Below are 18,602 nucleotides of genomic sequence, written 5' to 3'. Positions count from 1 at the left end.
TGGGAGGAAGCCTTGTTTAAGTTACTACTTTTTTGGGGGGGGAAACAGCTGACCCCGACGTAGAGGGGCACACAATGGGGTGGGTCCAAGCCCATGTACGTGGAATATATTAGATTATATAATCTTTATTGCTATTTTTTTTCCTTCGGGCACAATGGCACACATTAAAAATAAAATTTAGTTGCTTCCTGTCAAAAGTGTACACATACATAACACACACTTTGTTGCTAGTTGCGAAGTCTTGTCTGACCCATCGCGACTCCATGGACAACGTTCCTTCCTGTCCTCTACCATCTTCTGGAATCCATTTAAGCTCACGCCTACTGCTTCAGCGACTCCATCCAGCCACCTCATTCTCTGTCGTCCCCTTCTTCTCTTGCCCTCCACCTTTCCCAGCATTAGGCTCTTCTCCAGTGAGTCCTTCCTTCTCATTAGGTGGCCAAAGTATTTGAGTTTCAGCTTCAGGATCTGGCCTTCTAAAGAGCAGTCAGGGTTGATCTCCTCTAGGACTGACCGGTTTGATCGCCTTGCAGTCCGAGGGACTCGCAGGAGTCTTCTCCAGCACCATAGTTCAAAGGCTTCAATTCTTTGGCGCTCAGCCTTTCTTATGGTCCAACTTTCACTGCCATACATTGCAACTGGGAAGACCATAGCCTTGACTATACGCACTTTTGTTGACAGGGTGATGTCTCTGCTTTTTAGTGTGCTGTCTAGATTTGCCATGGCTTTCCTCCCGAGGAGCAAGCGTCTTTTAATTTCTTGGCTGCAGTCCCCATCTGCGGTGATCTTGGAGCCCAGCAAAATAAAATCTGTCACTACCTCCATTTCTTCCCCATCTATTTGTCAGGATTGAGAGGGCCGGATGCCATGATTTTGGTTTTCTTAAGGTTCAGTTTCAACCCGACTTTTGCACAATCCTTCACCCCTTCCTCTTCGCTTTCTGCCATTAGATTAAGGTAAAGGTAAAGGTTCCCCCGCACATGCGTGCGTGCTAGGCGTTTCCAACTCTAGGGGCCGGTGCTCATCTCCGTTTCAAAGCCGAAGGGTCAGCGCTTGTCCAAGGACGTCTCCGTGGTCATGTGGCCGGCATGACTAGACACCAAAGGCGCACGGAACGCTGTTACCTTCCCACCTATTTTTCTACTTGCATTTTTACGTGCTCAGCTAATCTCAATGTACACATAGTTGTACTTTGACAATAAAGGTTCCTTTCATTTCATTTTTTGAACTGCTAGGTTGGCAGAAGCTGGGACGCGTAACAGGCGCTCACTCTGCTACCCGGCACTCGGGATTCGACCCGCCAAACTGCCAATCTTCTGATCGACAAGCTCAGCATCCTAACCCTCTGAGCCACCGCATCCCATTAGATTAGATAACCTTTATTGTCATTTTTTTTCCCCTGCGGGCACAGGGGCGCACATTAAAAATGAAACTTGGTGGCTTCCTCTCAAAAGCGTGGGCACGCATAACACGCGCTTGAAAAAAAAACACGCGACGGGACAACGTAAGGCACGGACCTACACCCTTACACACAGCAAGGGATAAATAAACCAGGATTGCGGCTTCTTTTCCTTTGCGCACCGGGAGAGCCGCCGTCCGGCCCAGCCGCGCCCAGCTGAGGCGAGTGTCTCGTTTGGGAAGCGGCGGGCCGAGCGCAGCCTCCCTCCCTCCCTCCCCCCCCGCGAGCCATTTAAGCGGCCTCGGCGGAGCGCAGGCCTCGGGGCCGGCGGGCGATGGCTACTTTGACGGACGAGGCCATGGAGAGCTACGCTGCTTACCCGTCGTACAACCCTTACTCCTACCGCTACCAGGCGCCGAAGGGCAAAGGCGGGCAGGGCGCCTGGCGGCCGCGGAGCAGCTACCTGTCCGGCTACAGCGAAGCGGTGGCGGCGGCGGCGGCGGCCGAGTACTTCGACAACTACCAGCGGGCGCAGCTGAAGGCCATCCTGTCGCAGGTCAACCCCAACCTGACGCCGCGGTTGCGCAAGGCCAACACCAAGGAGGTGGGCGTCCAGGTCAACCCGCGCCAGGACGCCTCGGTGCAGTGCTCGCTCGGGCCGCGCCCGCTGCTCTGCCGCGCCCGCGGCGCCCGAGGAGGAGGAGGAGGAGGAGGCGAGCAAGAGCAAGGCTGCCCGGTTAGCGGCGCCCCGCGGTCCGTCCGCTTCCCCCGGACCATCGCCGTCTACTCGCCGGTGGCTTCCCGCCGCCTCACCACCTTCCTGGAGGAAGCCGAGCGCCGGGAGCCGTCGGCGCCCGACGCCGCTCCGACCCCGGCCGTCGAAGGAGACGCCGCCGCCGCTGCAGCCGCCCGCGCCGTCTGGCCGAAAGGCGAAGAAGCGAGTGGCGCCTCCTCCTCCTCCTCCTCCTCACAGGAGCGGAAGAAGATGTCGGCCGCGGGCCCCGACGGGGCGGCCGCTTCGCCGACGAAAGGCCAGGCCGAGAAAGAGTGGAAAGGCGAAGGCGGGAAGGCCGACGCCGCCGACGCCGCCGCCACCCCTCAGCCGCTGGCTCGGGAGGAAGCCGAGCCGAACAAGGCCCGCGTGCGCTTCCAGGTGGGGGCCCTCGACAGCCCGGCTGTCCCTCGACGGTGGCGCTAATAAGGCCCGAGCCTAGGGGTAGGCAACCTTTGGCTCTTTTTATGACTCGTGGACTTCAACTCCCAGAATTCCTGAGCCAGCCGCGCTGAGGGGGGGAAAGGGAGAGTTTCCAAGCTGAGGCAGGCTGGCTGAGGAATTCTGGGAGTTGAAGTCCACGGGTCATTAAAAAGAGCCAAAGGTTGCCTACCCCTGCCCGAGCCTGAGGAGCGTCCCTCTAACCAACCCGCGTTGCTTAGCGACAACGCGGCCCAGTCAGCCAGGCGTGTTTCCCCCCCCACCTCCACCCCACGACTGCGTAGGGCCTGGTCAAGAAGGGCCGAGGGCGGCTGCGACGGTGCAAACGCCCGTCAAACCGGAGTGGAACTGGGATGGTGCCGGGGCTGCTTGAAGCCTCTTCTGGGTGTATAAACTAGTTAGGGGTCGTCGAGCTTGGCAACTTTTAAGACTTGTGGACTTCAACTCCCAGAATTCCTCAGCCAGCTTTGCTGGCTGAGGAATTCTGGGAGTTGAAGTCCACAAGTCATATAAGGGCCAAGTTTGAAGACCCCTGCAGTACGGCAACTAATATTTGCTATGAGGGCCAATATTAAGCATTGGTTTTGAGCAAAATAAGCTTTTTTCCCCCCTTTGAAAAAAATGGCTTTGCTGGCTGAGGAATTCTGGGAGTTGAAGTCCACAAGTCATAAAAGGGCCAAGTTTGAAGACCCCTGCAGTACGGCAACTAATATTTGCTATGAGGGCCAATATTAAGCATTGGTTTTGAAAAAAATAAGTTTTCCCCCCCTCTTTGAAAAATGGCTGCCTGTTCTTCTTTGCAGAATATGCTGGAGTTGGACATAGGTGGCATAGAGGTTACGCAGAAAAAGGAGAGCCTGCTTTACTAGCCCCCTCTTGCTAGTGAGAGCAACTGGGCCATTCGGGAATTCTGGGAGTTGAAGTCCACAAGTCTTTAAAAGTTGCCAAGTTTGACGACCCCTGAACTAGACAGCATGAGCTTGGCTTCAAACCCAAAGCCCCTTAGCAAAAGAAATAGTGGGAGGTTGTGGGGGGGGCTTCTTCCCTCTGGCTGAGAAAAGAGGGTGACCCAAGAGTGCCTTTAGCTGAAAAACAAAATGCTTTTAAAGGAAAAAAAAACCAGAATAAGGATTCAGAGACAGGCTGGCTATTTCAGGTCCGCCATGAGACGTTTTTTGAACATTTCAGACGTTAAAAAAGCTAGAATCAAGGATTCTCGCTTTCTAGGAGTAGTGAAATCCTTGCTGCCGTTCAAAGTTATCAACTCCAGGTTTAGCCGACTTCCTGGTTTATTTCTGTGACTCCGGCTGGGTCTGCACCCACCAGAGTAAGCCATAATGTGCTTTACTTGTTTTGTTTCTTAGTGTGTGATTTGTGAATCTGGCCGGTTTAGTTTGTAAACAGTTGCTCACGTCATATTTGGGGCCATTAAGTTAAAAGCTGACAATCTGAAGCAAACTTAAAAAAGAATTGTTAGCTGAAATAGATGGTTAAGACCCTTGCAGCATCCCCACAGCCACGTGAGGGCAATCTGGACACTTGGCTCACATTTACAATGGTTGCAGTTTCCTAGAGTCGTGTGTGATCACCATTTGCCAACTTCCGACACACAAAATCTATGCAGAAGCTGGCAGGAAGGTTGCAAGTCATAGTTATGTGATGTCTCACTTAACAACTGCTCTGCTTAACAACAGATTTTTCCAGTCCCAATTGCCGCAGTTGGAAAACTACCTTTACTAGGTATCACTTCAGAGTAACCATCTTGTTATGCCTTAACTTACCTTGGGAACTTGGATGTCTGGACTTCAACTCCCACAATTTTGGTTGAGGAATTTTAGGAATTGAAGCCCACACATCTTAAAATTGCCCAAACTGAGGATCATTGCTCTGTTTGGTTTTGTGTGTGTGTGTGTGTGTGTGTGTGTGTGTGTGTGTGTGTATACACTGCATAGAGCCCTTATGATTTGGGCAGCCCTAGAAATCCAGTAAATAAAAAAATGAATATAGTATAAACCTGCATAAGAACTGCAAAAATCCTCTCTGCGATTTGAAGGGGGTTTTGGCCTAAGAACTTAACCAGGTCATTGGGTTGAAGAAAGATGTTCTAGGATGAATATACTTCCAGTAGTATTTCTTTTTTAACCACTGAGTTTTCTAGTTCCTAGAGCAGAAGTATGGCTATTACCACTGCAAGGACTGCAATATTCGATGGGAGAGTGCCTATGTCTGGTGCGTACAGGGCACAAACAAGGTAGGCTTTCATGACTTACAATCGGTTGGGTTAGTGTTTGGCTTCAAGGTTTAGTGACTGTGGTGTAGACCAGAGGCCCCAATTCCTGGGTTGCAGTCCTCTACCGGACTACGGGCCATTGGGAACTGGGCTGCTGAAGCGGCAGGCAAATGCGTGAAGCTTCATTTGCTCAAGCACAGGGTTTAGCTTGTGCGTGTGAAACCATCCCTCCCCACCGCTGAAACTGCTGAACCGAAAAGGTGGGGGGGGGGCTGGTGTAGACGCCAAGTTTCCTGGTGTCTGGGATCTGTAGAGGCAAGGTGATCTGCTACAGTTGCTGGCGAAATGTCAGGAAATCTAAATCAGTGATGGCGAACCTTTTAGAGACCGAGTGCCCCCCAAACCACCCCTACTCCGCCCACCCCACTACTCCGCTCCTCGCTCTGCCCTATCCGCTCGCAGGGCCACCCACCGCCTCCATGGCCCCCCACAGATTGCTGCTGGTGAGGGGGCCGCGGGGGGGGGGAGGTGGGGCTGGGATGACAGCGCACGTGCCCACGCGCGCCATAGGTTCACCACCACTGTCCAAAGTCCTAACATTGCCCAAGGTAGACTTTATTTGCTGGAGCGGTGGAGATCTTCCTGCTCTGGAAGAAGGTTACCTAAATCAGGGGTCCCCAACCTCCGGTCCATAAACCAGTACCGGGCCGCGGCATGCCAGCAACCGGGCCACACAAAGAAGCAAAGCCCCATTTGCAGGATGCAGGCAGCACACAAAACCACACACCCCTCCGGTCTGTGGAAAAACCTCTTTCCACGGAACCAGTCCCTGGTGCCCCAAAGGCTGGGGGCCTTTTACCTAAATCTTCTCTTTCCACAGGTTTACTTTAGGCAGTTCTGCCGAACGTGCCAGAAGTCTTACAACCCGTACCGTGTGGAGGATATTACCTGCCAAGTAAGCAGTGCTTTTTCGGACCTCCTTTAAGGTAGTAGGTCCACTGGGTTCCACTGCATGGACTTCACGGTTCCTCTCATTATTTAAAAACAAAGGTTTTGGAATCCTTTCCTTCCAGCCAAGCCCCCGAAATGAAACGAAGTCGGAAGGAGGCGAGTGAGAAATCGAGCAGTAATTTTTTTGCGCCCCAAAGCAGCTGTACTGATGTTAAAAATAAATTCTGAATCTCACCATGTGATGTTCCTGAAATTCAGTTGCCCTAAGATCCATTTTGGTTGCTCCATTTAGTTTCCTTGGCACCAGATGGAACTGGTTTGCTCCTACTTTCTGGGATTTTATTACTTTCCAAGCAAGCCCAATTTGGGATTCCCTAGTAATCTCTCATCCGGGTACTGATCTGGTTTTATCCTACTTAATTATGGGAGATGAGTTGAGATTGGCTGATTGCTATACCAAGCACAGCACTTATTGGTGGAGTCAGCTGACTCAACCCAGTTGAGTCACAGTTACTATAATTGGTGGGTGCAGAGATCTGTAAAATAAAATAGATACGTTTGTAGATGATGGGACAATGTTTTTCAGCTTCGAAATACTTTTTTCACTTCGATGGCGTGTGGATTTTTTGCTCTGTAACCTGTGTTAATATCTCCTTTGGTGGGACCAAGCTGGGAAGTATAATTTCATTCTGAACTCTTAAAATATTTTTGGCGTTGATTTCAGGTGATGCTAATTTATAGGAACGATGTTTTCAATGAATTGGGAATGGATAAATTAATGTATTCCCAGTTAACCAAGTTTTTTGGAGTGGAATTACGAATCAAAGTACTGAAAAGTGTCTATATAGACTTTAATATGGGGATTTTGACCGTTAGCATATCGTTATAACTTTCCTACATCATAAAATTGAGGTAAATAGAACGCCTCAAGTCGGACTTCCTTCTTTGCGGGAATTCTTAAATATAGGAAGTAATCACATAGTTTATATCCTCTTTTCCATATCATTTTGTTCTTTCTATTGCCACATCCTTGGCATACAAAGGCTTCCCTCTTGTTAAGATTTTTTGCTTTGTAATAACCATCTAGATCAGTGTTTCTCGGCCTCAGCAACTTCCAGGTGTGTAGATGTCAACTCCCAGAATTCTCAGCCAGCATTCTAGGTGTTGACATTCATACCTCTTAAAGTAGCTGAGGTTGAAGAACACTGATTTAGATCACCAGACAATAACCATTTCCTTGGAGTAGTTTTAATAATAATAGTAACAATAGTAGTATGCAATCTTAGTCATCCCGCTTGCCACCATACAGCATGCATAAATACAGAAAAACCATTGTATTGTCCCTAGTCAAAGTTTTGTTCCTGGGAAATTCATACACAGATCCAGGTCGCTTTTATTTTCAATTACCCTGTTGCTTTTGTGTCAATTTCAGAGCTGCAAGCAGACCAGATGTTCCTGCCCCGTGAAACTGCGCCACGTGGATCCCAAGAGACCTCACCGTCAAGATCTTTGTGGAAGATGCAAAGGCAAACGGCTTTCTTGTGATAGTACCTTTAGCTTCAAATATATTATTTAAGGAAGGGCACAGTGAAGAGCCCTCACTGTCAAATTGTACAGAGCAGAAATTTTTTTTGTTTGGAAGTGGCCGGCTGCCAGAGTGGGAAGCCTGCCAAGGAAGCTGAGATGAAGCAACTGTAAATCAGGATGGAACCGTCTACCTCATTTGTTATAATTGCGTTAAGGAGCAGGGGAATCGGCTCGGTGCATTCTGACAAGCTAAATTTTATTTTGGTATGGAAGAAGTAGTCAAAGCAGATGCAGTCTTTGTTGTTATTTGGGAAGGAAATAGTCTTAAAATTTCTTCGTAGGAGAAGCTGCTCTGGAGGGGAATGCACTGTGAGTCAACCTCAGCCAAAATGTGCAACTGTTACGGGAATATTTCACAGTGACAATTGCCAATGCAGGCAAGCAAACCTTAATGGAAAATGTTTTAGTTGTGGTAACACACTGTTGAAAGAACTCAAGTAGGATGGAAAAAGGAAGCACAAGTTGCCAGAATTCAGACGTTGTACTGGAGCACTGGGTTGCCTTCCAGCTGTGTCCAGCTGAGTAAAATGACATAATTGTTTGGGTGCCAGGTTCATAGGCGTTATCGTGGATATGGGTCGATTCAAGGGGAACATCATCTCAGCAGCACACCTATGAAAGGAATTATTTTGTTGGTCAGTAATGATGCATTTAATAGATTTTGAAACAACTAAAGATGTCCTTTGCCCAGAATCAATATGGTAATTTCATTATTTTCTTGAGTACGGATCTCTTAATAAAGTGACCATGATTATAATTGCGGCTTATTTCTACTTTGCTTTTCCCCCCTCTTTGCTGATGTGAATGCCAAACCTCAATAAGTCAAGGACTCAAAAAGCTCCGTATAATACCACCGATTCCTTCCGTGCAAAATTCTGTGAATAATGGTTTGTGTTAAGCATCCTATAATTTGGAACTGATTTAACTATTCAGATTTTGGTTTCTGGGAATGCTCAATTATAAGCCTGAGCAGAGGGGGAGATTATTAAGAGTTACTAATCAATAAAGCTTCTGTCATTCAGATTAGTTGTAAGAGTGTTGATTTGTGAAATCTATACTAGGGCATAAAGAAGACACGGGAACCAGTTTGTAAGAACTGAAGAAATGCTGAAGGAAGTTATTCTGCAATAACGAAGATGGTTTTTGGACTGTGCTAGAATAGTTTTAAGCACAATAGGAGACGGGCCGTGTGTCTTCCAGTTTCACTGGCTGCAATTTGGTTGTTGACGTTCAACCAGGATCTTTCAAGTTGTGTATGTAAAGCAGTATTTCTCAACCGTGGTGAATTTAAGGATGTGTGAAATTCAACTTTCAGGATTCCCCACCCAGCATGGCTGTTTAGGATTCTAGGAGCTGAAGTCCACGCGTCCTAAAGTTGCCAAAGCTGAGAAACACTGATGTTTAAAGGTCGGGTTTGAGGTAGCGATAAAAACGTACCACATCATAGATTTTTCTAGTCCAGCTACCTATTAATTCCTGCTCCTCTGACAATCCCATTGATGGGCACGGGGGACATGTGAAATAGGAAACCTTTCTGATTTTGAGAAAGCAACCAAAGGGTTACACTGCCTCTCTGGGAGGACTTGAGACTTGTGTGCCCTAATGGAACACAGTCTGGAGTTTCTGAAGTTTTTTGGCCACGGAGGACCAAATCTACGCAAGCAACAGGCGCTACTTCTGGCGGGGCCTTCAGTTGACCCATTTTTGTCTGCTAACTTTTTAAGATGTCTGGACTCCCAGCTCCCAGAATTCTCCAGCCAGCCACCCTATCTTAAAAGTTGCTGAGGTTGAGAAACACTAGTGTAAGGTATACATTGACATGATATAATCCAGTTATTGCTGGCTGAAAGGATAAGTCTTTCCTATTCACTCTCGGCCCTACCTGGGAACTGAGGAGTGTAGTTGTCCGTGGCCTCGAGGTTTAAATAAAGTGGTAGCCTCTACCCCCTTTTCAGGCAGAAAAAGTTCAACCAGAGGAGTTTGGTTGTAAGGGAGACGGTTGCTCCACTCATACATTATGCTGAATCTCTTGAGTAATGAGTGATGGAACAGCGCAACATCAGCTTTAGAGATGTGTGCATCACCATTAGATGGAGAGGTTTGACTCCTGGACTTGTCCAGACGGCACAAAGGAATTTGGCAGAACCGATCGCTTCCGTTTTGCAAAGCCAGAGGAAGCGGCAGGCCAAGAATCCCACGCTGGCTGCCAATGTTGGGAGCAGCGGCCATTGTCTAAAGCGGCGCTTCTCAACTTTGGCAACTGTTAAGGTATGCAGACTTCAGCTCCCAGAATTCTGGCTGGGGAATTCTAGGAGTCGAATTCCGTGTATTAAAGCTGCCAAGGTTGAGAAACATAGATCTAGAGCAAGGGGTAGGCAACCTGGGCTCTTTTATGACTCATGGACTTCCAACTCCCAGAATTCCTGAGTCAGCTGACTCAGGAATTCTGGGAGTTGAAATCCATGAGTCATAAAAGAGCCGAGGTTGCCTACCCTTGATCTAGAGACTGCCTGAAGTGTGAATTTGTCACAATTCCAAAAAAGAAAAAGAAAAAAAAGTTGAGTGCAGAAAAAGAGCAGCTAACATGATTAAAGGCCTGGAGACTAAAACGTATGAAGAACTGTTGCAGGATTTGGGAATGGCCAATCTAGAGCAAAGGACTAGATGTGACATGATAGCAGTATTCCAGTATTTGAGGGGCTTCCACAAAGATGAGGGACTTTTTGTGGCAAGTCAGTCTTGACTGCGGCAATTACCTCAGGACAACTCCCTATAGTTTTCTGGCAAGGTTTTTGGGAGTTTGTGATGGCCAACATCAGCCAGTTGGCTTTGTGCCTAAAGCAGGACTAGAACTCAGAGTCTCTCAGTCTGATGCCTTAACCTCTACACCAAACTGATTCTCTTAAAATCACTCTTTTCCCCTTGTCCTTTTAGTAAAATGAGTGCATGGCTGTTCCGTGATAATTAAGCACTTACCAGGTTTTGCTTCAATTTTAGTACGTATTCACTCCAGATATAATGTGGCATTTGTTTTTTGAAAAATTGTATAATTTAGGTCGTTTCATGTAGCACCTATGCAATTGTTTGCGAAAACCTGTGTGCTACTATGGCAACTCAAATTTTGCACACACGTGGACACACTCTGGAAGTGAGACCAGGACTTGGTTTTGAGCACTTTCAACAGTTTTCATGGTAAAGGTCGTCTTAATAGGCTTAAAAACGGTGTAAAAATTAGGAGCAATGAAATTCACGTTCATAGGTGGCCAGTGCTACTCTGCCAATTAGCCAAGACAAAGCCTATTTCTCACACTGTTTACAGACGTCTCGGATAGGAAAGAGGCATCACGAGTCAAATCACTGATCCAGGCAGCTGATGATACACTTTTTTAAGTCTTGGGGCCTGGACCCATGCCTTTCCAGAGGTGGGGAATGTTCAAAGGATGTAGGAGATACGAAACGTAACCTGGCAACATTAGAAAATAACAAATCTTGTCATTACGAATGATCGAGCGAGCCAGGCTGTCAAATTTAAAATTTTGCTTTTGAAAAAGTGAATTCCTAAAACTCAAAATATGATGTGATGCTCTGGAAGCGCCAGTCCCCCATTGTGTCTGGAGATGCTTCCCTCTCCACTCAAGTCCTTCAGTGCCACACACTGTTTTGCATTAGGCATGTACAAGTCTCTTAAATGCCAATCAGTCTTGTTTAAATGCATGCTCCACTGTTGAAAAGCATCCAAAGGTTTTAAAAAGAAGTATACTTTGGCCACCTGATGAGAAGGAAGGCCTCGCTGGAGAAGAGCCTCATGCTGGGAAAGATGGAGGGCAAGAGAAGAAGGGGACGACAGAGAAGGAGGTGGCTGGATGGAGTCACTGAAGCAGTAGGCGTGAGCTTAAATGGACTCCAGAAGATGGTGGAGGACAGGAAGACCTGGAGGAACATTGTCCATGGGGTCACGATGGGTTGGACCCGACTTCGCAGCTAACAACAATTTTTTTTAAAAAAAATTCCATTTATATCCCGCCCTTCTCCGAAGATTCAGGGCGGCTTACAAGCTTAGCAGTAGCCTTCATTCTATGTATATGCCTGCTTATTAGGGCTTTCACACACACCCCAAGCGGCATTATTACAAAGTCAGCTTAATTGCCCCCAACAATCTGGGTCCTCATTTTACTTACCTTGGAAGGATGGAAGGCTGAGTCACTAAAGATGTAATCAAGTATTCTCCACCAAACTACACCCCCCAATTCTTTGAGAAAGTACACAAAAGAGTAAATTGACATTTTTATTTGAACAAGCCCCCCCCCTAAAAAACAAAACACACACAGAGAGAAAGGAGAATGATAAACTATGAAAAAATATAATACACAATTAAAAACTACATCTATGCTTATAATGGGTTATTAAATAATTAAGAACGCAACCTGAAGTACCACAGACCCTTCAGAATAATTCAATTTTATCGGGCTAAAAAAGCCCAGTGACTATGAATGTGCTGTATCTTCTTAACAAGAATTATGGAATGGAACAAAATTTGGGTTATCAGTCCAACAGTCTCTAAACGCAGTGCCTTCAATTAATGCATTTCAGCATAACTGTATGTTTTAACAGAATCGATTTCCCCAAAGAAAAAAGCCCACGCTAACTTTTTTGTATTTTACTCCCTGGAAACTTGTTTTATTTTTTAATCACAGTGCATGAGAGATACATAAAATAATTGGGGATTTGATTTGTTTGATAAGAGGAATTGCATTTGCTCTTTTTGCTTCATTAAAATGTTTTGGTTTGATTTTATGCTGCATGCTTGGACAAGGAATTACAGGGTGACTTTTGGGGCCTGTAGGCTGCGTTCTCCCTATCATAGTCCTCCGATGCCTTTGCTTAAAAGAAAAATCGTGAAAAAACATGCCTAATCAAACTTTCTCTTGAACTCTGCAGAACGACAGATAATAAACACTGTTCTATCTCCCCCCGCCCCAGCTTTGAACACTATTCTCAAATAAAACATCATTGAACATTTATACAAAAAATACTGAATTTTACACTATACAATTTCTAGAATATGTACAGAATAAAATAAGTTACTTTTTTCTAGTGAGTTTTGAGGGACAATAGGCATCTTTAATATACATTTTTAAAGTCTCTGCAAGCAGCTACTTTTTGGTTAGTTATCAGTTATTTGTTATAAGCCCTGATCAGAAAACTGAGCAGTATTCCAAACCAGTTAGAGATATATTATTTCTTTTTTTAAAAAAAAACCTGGATAATTCCAGTTTTAAATATTATTAAACTCCAGAACATTTACAGACTAGGAATTAAAGCTAAAAATATATACTTTTTTCCAAAAATAATCTTGCAGTGCTTTTTTTCGGCATGCTCAAACTTTAACAAACGTCCATATCCTCAAAATATGATGATTGGATAGCCATTCATTCCTACTTGCACGCATGATTTTTATCATTACAGGCAAAAATAGAATAAATTGTAAATACAATATTGATAAATCAATGGATTTTACAGTCTTTTATATTCCGGTATAATACAGCACATTCCTCATGACACTCTCAAAATTATGAATCAAACATTATTTGATTATTTACTGTCTAAAAGCCAGAAAGTTTTCACAGGTCTTCAGCCAAAACAACCATTGTTCATTTTAGCCTCATTTCACCTGCTTTCATTATCTCCAAGTTAAGAGGCTATTATTGCAACTCCATGTACTTTCTGTTTATGATGGGGAAAAAATGCATTTTATAGGCATTGCTTTTAGCCCTTTTCTCTAATGCAATTTTTTTTAATGAGTTCATATTACTGACACAAGGTAAAAAAAGCATTAAAGGTGATGTCAGCTGTTTTGAGAACTGTTACTAAACTACGCAACTTGTTTCTAGAAAAAAAATCGTCCCTGGAGAATAGGAACAGTTTCATTCGATATGAAAGGTGCTTGATAAAAGGCGCCCCCCCTACACACCCACCCTTTTCAGTGTTTTTTCTGAGGAAGAGGGGTTCAAAATCCTGTACTCAGATTCCTCACAGCCGTGTGTTTTGCAAGAAGCTGGTACGACTGCACCACATGGAGGGATTCTCGAATCTCTAAATTTAGTTCCATTAGTTTTGAGCTGGCTTCTGACAGATCTTGTTTTGAGCCAACTATTGCAAAACTGCCGGTCTGGCCAAGGGTCTGGTGACGGAAAAATATGTGCAAGAGGGTTTGAATCGGATCTTCTTCGGAATCGCCAAATATGTCATTGGGCCAAATGCACCTGGGGACACAAGAAACCAAGGTATTAGTCACCGTTCTTATCAAGTGGGCCATCTCTGCTCTAAATTAATGCATCTGAGTTTTTCCTAGGGAGGTGTAAATTGCATGCATTCTGCTAAATTCTGCTGGAAAAAAACACCACCCATTTTCCCCAAACTAGGCTCAGTGACTGCATTTCCTGTTGCTTGTGGAGCAGCTGGTGCACTCTTCAGTTCACTGAAAATGTTACCTAGCTGGGTCAGGAAACATCTCAAGAAAACCACCAAGCTCAGAGAGCACCATTAAGTTCAGCCTACATAGCCTCTTCTATTAGCATGAAATGTTACCAATACTTTATAGCGCTCTTCGTTTCCGTGGGCCCAGATTTACGTCCTTGGTTGAGACCGTCACTGCACGTTTTTTTTAGCTCGTCCGAAAAGCTCAATTCTAATTGTACATTTCCTTCTGTTCTGCACCTATGTTGATAACCTATCTGGTAACCATAGTGAATGTCATGGTCTAGCTATGTTATGAGTTAGCTTTGCAAGCATAAAGTTTTCTAGTTTTTGTCTTTACACTCTTTTCTTTTACTGTCTGATGAGAGAGAATGTAGTCGGTTAGCTTTCTTTATATATATTTTTCTTTTGTGATTAAAGGTTTTTTAATAGAATATGCGTCGGGCTTTATTTCCTTCACCCACACGTATTATGCATCATCTGAAGCATGGTCCATCGTCCTCTGATAGGAAGAATTATTCCCTGACATTGGTAGCAGAGGATGGTTTGATTTATGTTTTAGACGATGCATGTTTCTGAGACTGTTATCAGTTAGTTAGTTCTGGCGACTGAGGAAGCTGTGATTAACTGCTGAAACATGTCGAGAAAGAAGGCACGGATAAAAAGGGAGGCTCGGAGCCTGTCTCTGGGGCATCTTCCTTTGAGTTTACAGACTCCGCTTGCTTCAGCCACACGCCTTGGAGAAGATGCACCTGCTCCTGTTGACGATGCAAGGTCAGTCACTCTTTTTCCTGCTTTTCCCTCCCAGCTGTGTCCCTTTTCAAGGAAGGAATGTTAGTAAAAAGCCATTTGCAGTACCTGAATGCTTTGACCTGTGCTATAGCAGAGAAAAAATCCTTATTCCGTAAAGTTTCAATGAGCGAATGAATGGCTGTCTCCGTGCTGGTCTGGGAAGCTTCTGGGATGTGAATTTCTTCAATACTGCTATAAGAAACAGACTCGGCAGCTATTTTCAAGAAGGCTTCCAGCTGAGCAAGCTCTTCCGACATGTTTATGACCTAGGAAAAGAGAGACATGTGCATTTTTTTGTTTTTTGTAGCAGGGCCATTTCCCCCCCACACTCTGTTACAGCCTTATGCAGAAAGTATGTTTAAATTATTTAAGGTGAGATGAGAAATTAAGCTACCACGATTAAATATTGGCTTACATTCTCGTAGATACCTCAAGCATTGAGAGTGAGCATGCTGGTGCTTAGGTGCTTAACTGAAATCTGATAAAACTGGATGAGGATCGAGTCTCAAACCGATTTAATATTTAACTAACTTTAAGATGAATTTGCATTGTCTAACCTTTGATAAGCTATCAAATTTTGTGTCTTTACGGGTTATCAACCGCTTTTGAGTGCACACCTGAGCACAAAAGCAGAATGGTCACGGTGCACAGCCACTCTTATTAGTCCATTTAATCTTTTAATTCAGAGACTTAGGGGTTGCCTCTCAGAGGGAGTCAAGCTATCCTGCAAAGCACCTGAAGGCAGGACAAGAAGCAATGGGTGGAAACTAATCAAGGAGAGAAGCAACCTGGAACTAAGGAGGAATTTCCTCACAGAACAATTAACCAGTGGAACAACCTGCCTCCAGAAGCGGTAAACGCTCCAACACTGGAAGTTTTTAAGAAGAGACTGGACAGCCATTTGTCTGAAATGGTATAGGATTTCCTGCCGGAGCAGGAGGTTGGACTAGAAGACCTCCACGGTCCCTTCCATCATCATCATCATCATCATCATTATTATTACTATTATACTTATTGTTGTTGTTGTCATCAGAGATGTAATTCTTAGCACTAAATCTTGTAATAAAAGCAAATATCCCATTTCAGTGTCATTTTCTTTACCTCTGCCTCTTTTTTCACTACATTCACTTGGCTGATAAGTTTACAATAGGCTTGAAATAAAAGGAGCAGCTGGAAATGCAGCTTATATAGCCTCCGACACAGCTCTAACTCCTGTAAATAAATAAATAAATGGTTACCTGAAAAACAATATATTATCCAAAGAAAGCGACAATAGCATACAACGGGTGACGAGCAGAATTTGCAATATAAAAATAGTTATTCGCTTACTGCAGAGGGAGAAAGGTTAAGATAATGGAGGAGGAAGCTAATCAGAGAAAAACCAGGGCTTCTAGTCATCTGTGGATTTAGAATTTTAAAAGTAAATGTTCTTTTGCTGGCTATATAATAAACTTTGGCTTTTAAGAAGGGCAGCCATTTCCAGCAAAGACAAAGGGACGTTGATGACATTTCAGAAATGCCATGCTCTCGCAGGGGAAAAAAACCTGTCTGTATTATTTTGGGTGATCTGTCGCTTCTAATTTTAGAACAGTGGTTCTCAACCTTTCACGGCACATCCCGTCAAGCACTCTTATCAAATAATGTCCATCCTACCGATATAATCCCAATATCCCCCGCCGAGGCCGGCAATTCATTTGTTTACAGGCAATTCTGGATATGCCGCTTGGGGCACGGCGTGCAACATTTCATTCTCTCCCTCCATCAGACCAGAAACCCTAAAAGGAAAACTCTTCCGGCCCTGCCAGAGGAAGAGAGGAGACGAGCTAGCAATCCCTTCAAGCACAATGGCGATTCCCTTTCACGCCTTCTTCCCATCTATCCCACCCTCTCATCTATGGTCCTTGCCTAGGTCCCTTTTCAAAGCTACTTCCCGGCGGCGCAATGGACAAGCAGTGTCCTCCTGCGTGGCTCCTCCTTCCTTTTAGGGCAACTATGGCTCCCACCCTCCCCAACTGGCTGCCTCCAATCATGGTCTCAGCCTTATGGCCAAGGCCTGGAATTACAGCATGCTTAGCCGAGCGACGAACGCTTTCTCAAAATGGCAAGAAGCTGCTGTCTCAGATACAACCGGCGCACAAGATGCACGATCTCGTGGGGATGAGGAGGTGGGGGGGAGGAAAATGTTTTCATCCTGCATGTTCAAACGTTAACGGATCTCGACCTCGCGCTGTGTTCGACGGACGTTTGTCCAGGTTGTGCGGTGGTGTGCAACGACTGAGCCCCCAACGCGGGAGGTGAAAAGGCTCAAATGGGCCTGAACTCCCATCACCGCTTCATTTCGCCTGACAAAATGTACCGAAGCAGATCAGATGCTGGATCCTAGATTACACATGAGGACTATAATAATTTTAAGTCAGCACAAGTTAGTCCCCCAAACACAGGGTGGCTGAAGACAGGTTGGGTCAGGACCACACATGAACCTTTTCTTTCTCCAGCCATTAGGCAAATGAATAAAAAGGACCGGTGCCTTGAAAACCAGGTTTTCTGGGACGGCTGGCAGGGACGCTTGCATATGTGGGCTCCGTCTTACTGTGAAATGAATTGCGTCGGTTGAGAACCACTGCCCTAATCACGTCAATCTATTGTATTGCAAGTAAAGGTATCGTTTCTACACATACACACACACAACATATAAACATACATACATAGAGGGTGTACCAAAAATCAGGCCCCATGCACAATTTATTATATAAATTAAACGATCAAATTGGTTGCCGTTTCCTTCTAAATGCTTCGTTAACTCTTTGGACATGTGGCCTTTGAACCTGCCCTGTGGCCGGCCATGAAGCCTGACTTTTGATACAGTCTGTATATATAGTCTTAATGTTTTGATTGTTTTTAATAATATTTCAACCTCAAAGGTAATGGATTCGTGAACAGAAGCATAGCATCACCTCTATTTGTGTATGTATATTAGTGGATATGACTGTTAATATGGATTTAAAATAAATAAGCAAAACTAACAATGGAATAATTTGCTATAGCTACAATATTCTGCCATCTAAAAGGACTGCTGAGGAGTTAGAATTATAGATAAGCAAAGCGATTGTTATTTCCATAATATTTTATAATGAAACACTGTGATATCACAAATGGACAAGAGACAAAAATGAAAGCCAGTTTGGTTACTGGCATAGTTAATTATTTGATAAATCAAGAGCCATCACTTACTGCTAGAATTTCCAAATGCTAAGCAAGAAGGTGTGCGGGTCACAAAACACAAAAAGGAAAAAGATCAAGAATTAGTATAGAACTTTATTTTCCATGGGTCTTAGAATGTCCCAGATATAATTAAAGGGAAAAAAAAACTTCCAAAGAAGAATTTAATGCACGTATAAAAATAATACTGAGTATTTATAGATGATAGAACAGCTGGCTGCACTACTTGCTTTGTTATCATGCAAAATGACCCAAATGTATAGTGAAAAGCAGTGACAAGTAAGTTCTGATATTGAATGGAGAGAAGAAGAAAAACAAAAACAAAAACTGGGGATAAATAGGTTTAAGCGACAACTGTGAAGGCAGACATCAAACTTCAAGCATTTAAAAGAACTTCACGGTAAGTACTCATATAGGACACTCCCGGATAGATGTAACTGTAACGGGAGTGGGAAAACAGAAGACAAAATTTCTGCAAGGAATAAAGGATCGTATTCTTAACAGGGAGAGAAAAAAAGAAGAGATTCCCTCCTGATAAACAAACAAAACAAAAGAAAAAAACCACTGCAAAGATTAAAAAAAAAAAAGCTCATGTGCTACTCTCATCCGGTTCAAAGCTAGCAAGTTCACCTGGGGCTAGAAGACCGCTACCGGATCCGTCTCTTCCAAGCTCAATTCTGTGCTATCTCTGCCTTTCTCTGAAGCAGCAATAGTGCAGGCCTGTTTCCTGGCTT

At 44.7% G+C, this 18,602-nt stretch overlaps 2 protein-coding genes and 1 long non-coding RNA gene across 6 annotated transcripts in view; 2 read left to right on the top strand and 1 right to left on the bottom strand.

Annotated features, from left to right (window-relative positions):
* Positions 1–1,707: 1,707 nt before the first annotated feature.
* ZAR1 (zygote arrest 1) lies at positions 1,708–8,137 on the top strand. Its single transcript, XM_081332790.1, has 4 exons — positions 1,708–2,552; positions 4,771–4,863; positions 5,723–5,797; positions 7,226–8,137. The coding sequence occupies exons 1-4, from the start codon at positions 1,734–1,736 to the stop codon at positions 7,367–7,369; spliced, it is 1,131 nt and encodes a 376-aa protein (XP_081188916.1). The 5' UTR covers positions 1,708–1,733; the 3' UTR covers positions 7,370–8,137.
* Positions 8,138–11,651: 3,514 nt separating this feature from the next.
* Positions 11,652–18,602, bottom strand: part of FRYL (FRY like transcription coactivator) — a 143,974-nt gene continuing 137,023 nt past the window's right edge. For 3 of the 4 annotated variants that reach the window (XM_081332088.1, XM_081332085.1, XM_081332087.1), the window contains 4 exons: positions 17,881–17,898; positions 15,751–15,861; positions 14,716–14,915; positions 11,652–13,643 (listed from right to left, as the gene is read on the bottom strand). In XM_081332088.1, the coding sequence (XP_081188214.1) occupies positions 13,388–13,643; positions 14,716–14,915; positions 15,751–15,861; positions 17,881–17,898 (585 nt within the window). In that variant the 3' untranslated portion in view covers positions 11,652–13,387. The remainder of the gene's footprint in view (positions 13,644–14,715; positions 14,916–15,750; positions 15,862–17,880; positions 17,899–18,602) is intronic. The other variant, XM_081332086.1, reaches the window with a different exon arrangement.
* On the top strand, positions 13,651–15,729 carry LOC308670536. Its single transcript, XR_014027031.1, has 2 exons — positions 13,651–14,631; positions 15,336–15,729. It is a non-coding gene; the product is annotated as an uncharacterized lncRNA (long non-coding RNA).

Source organism: Vipera berus (assembly GCF_964194415.1).
Source record: "Vipera berus genome assembly, chromosome: 7".
Lineage (NCBI taxonomy): Eukaryota > Metazoa > Chordata > Lepidosauria > Squamata > Viperidae > Vipera > Vipera berus.
The sequence above is the reverse complement of the archived record's forward strand: the minus strand, read 5'-3'. Positions and strand labels throughout refer to the sequence as shown.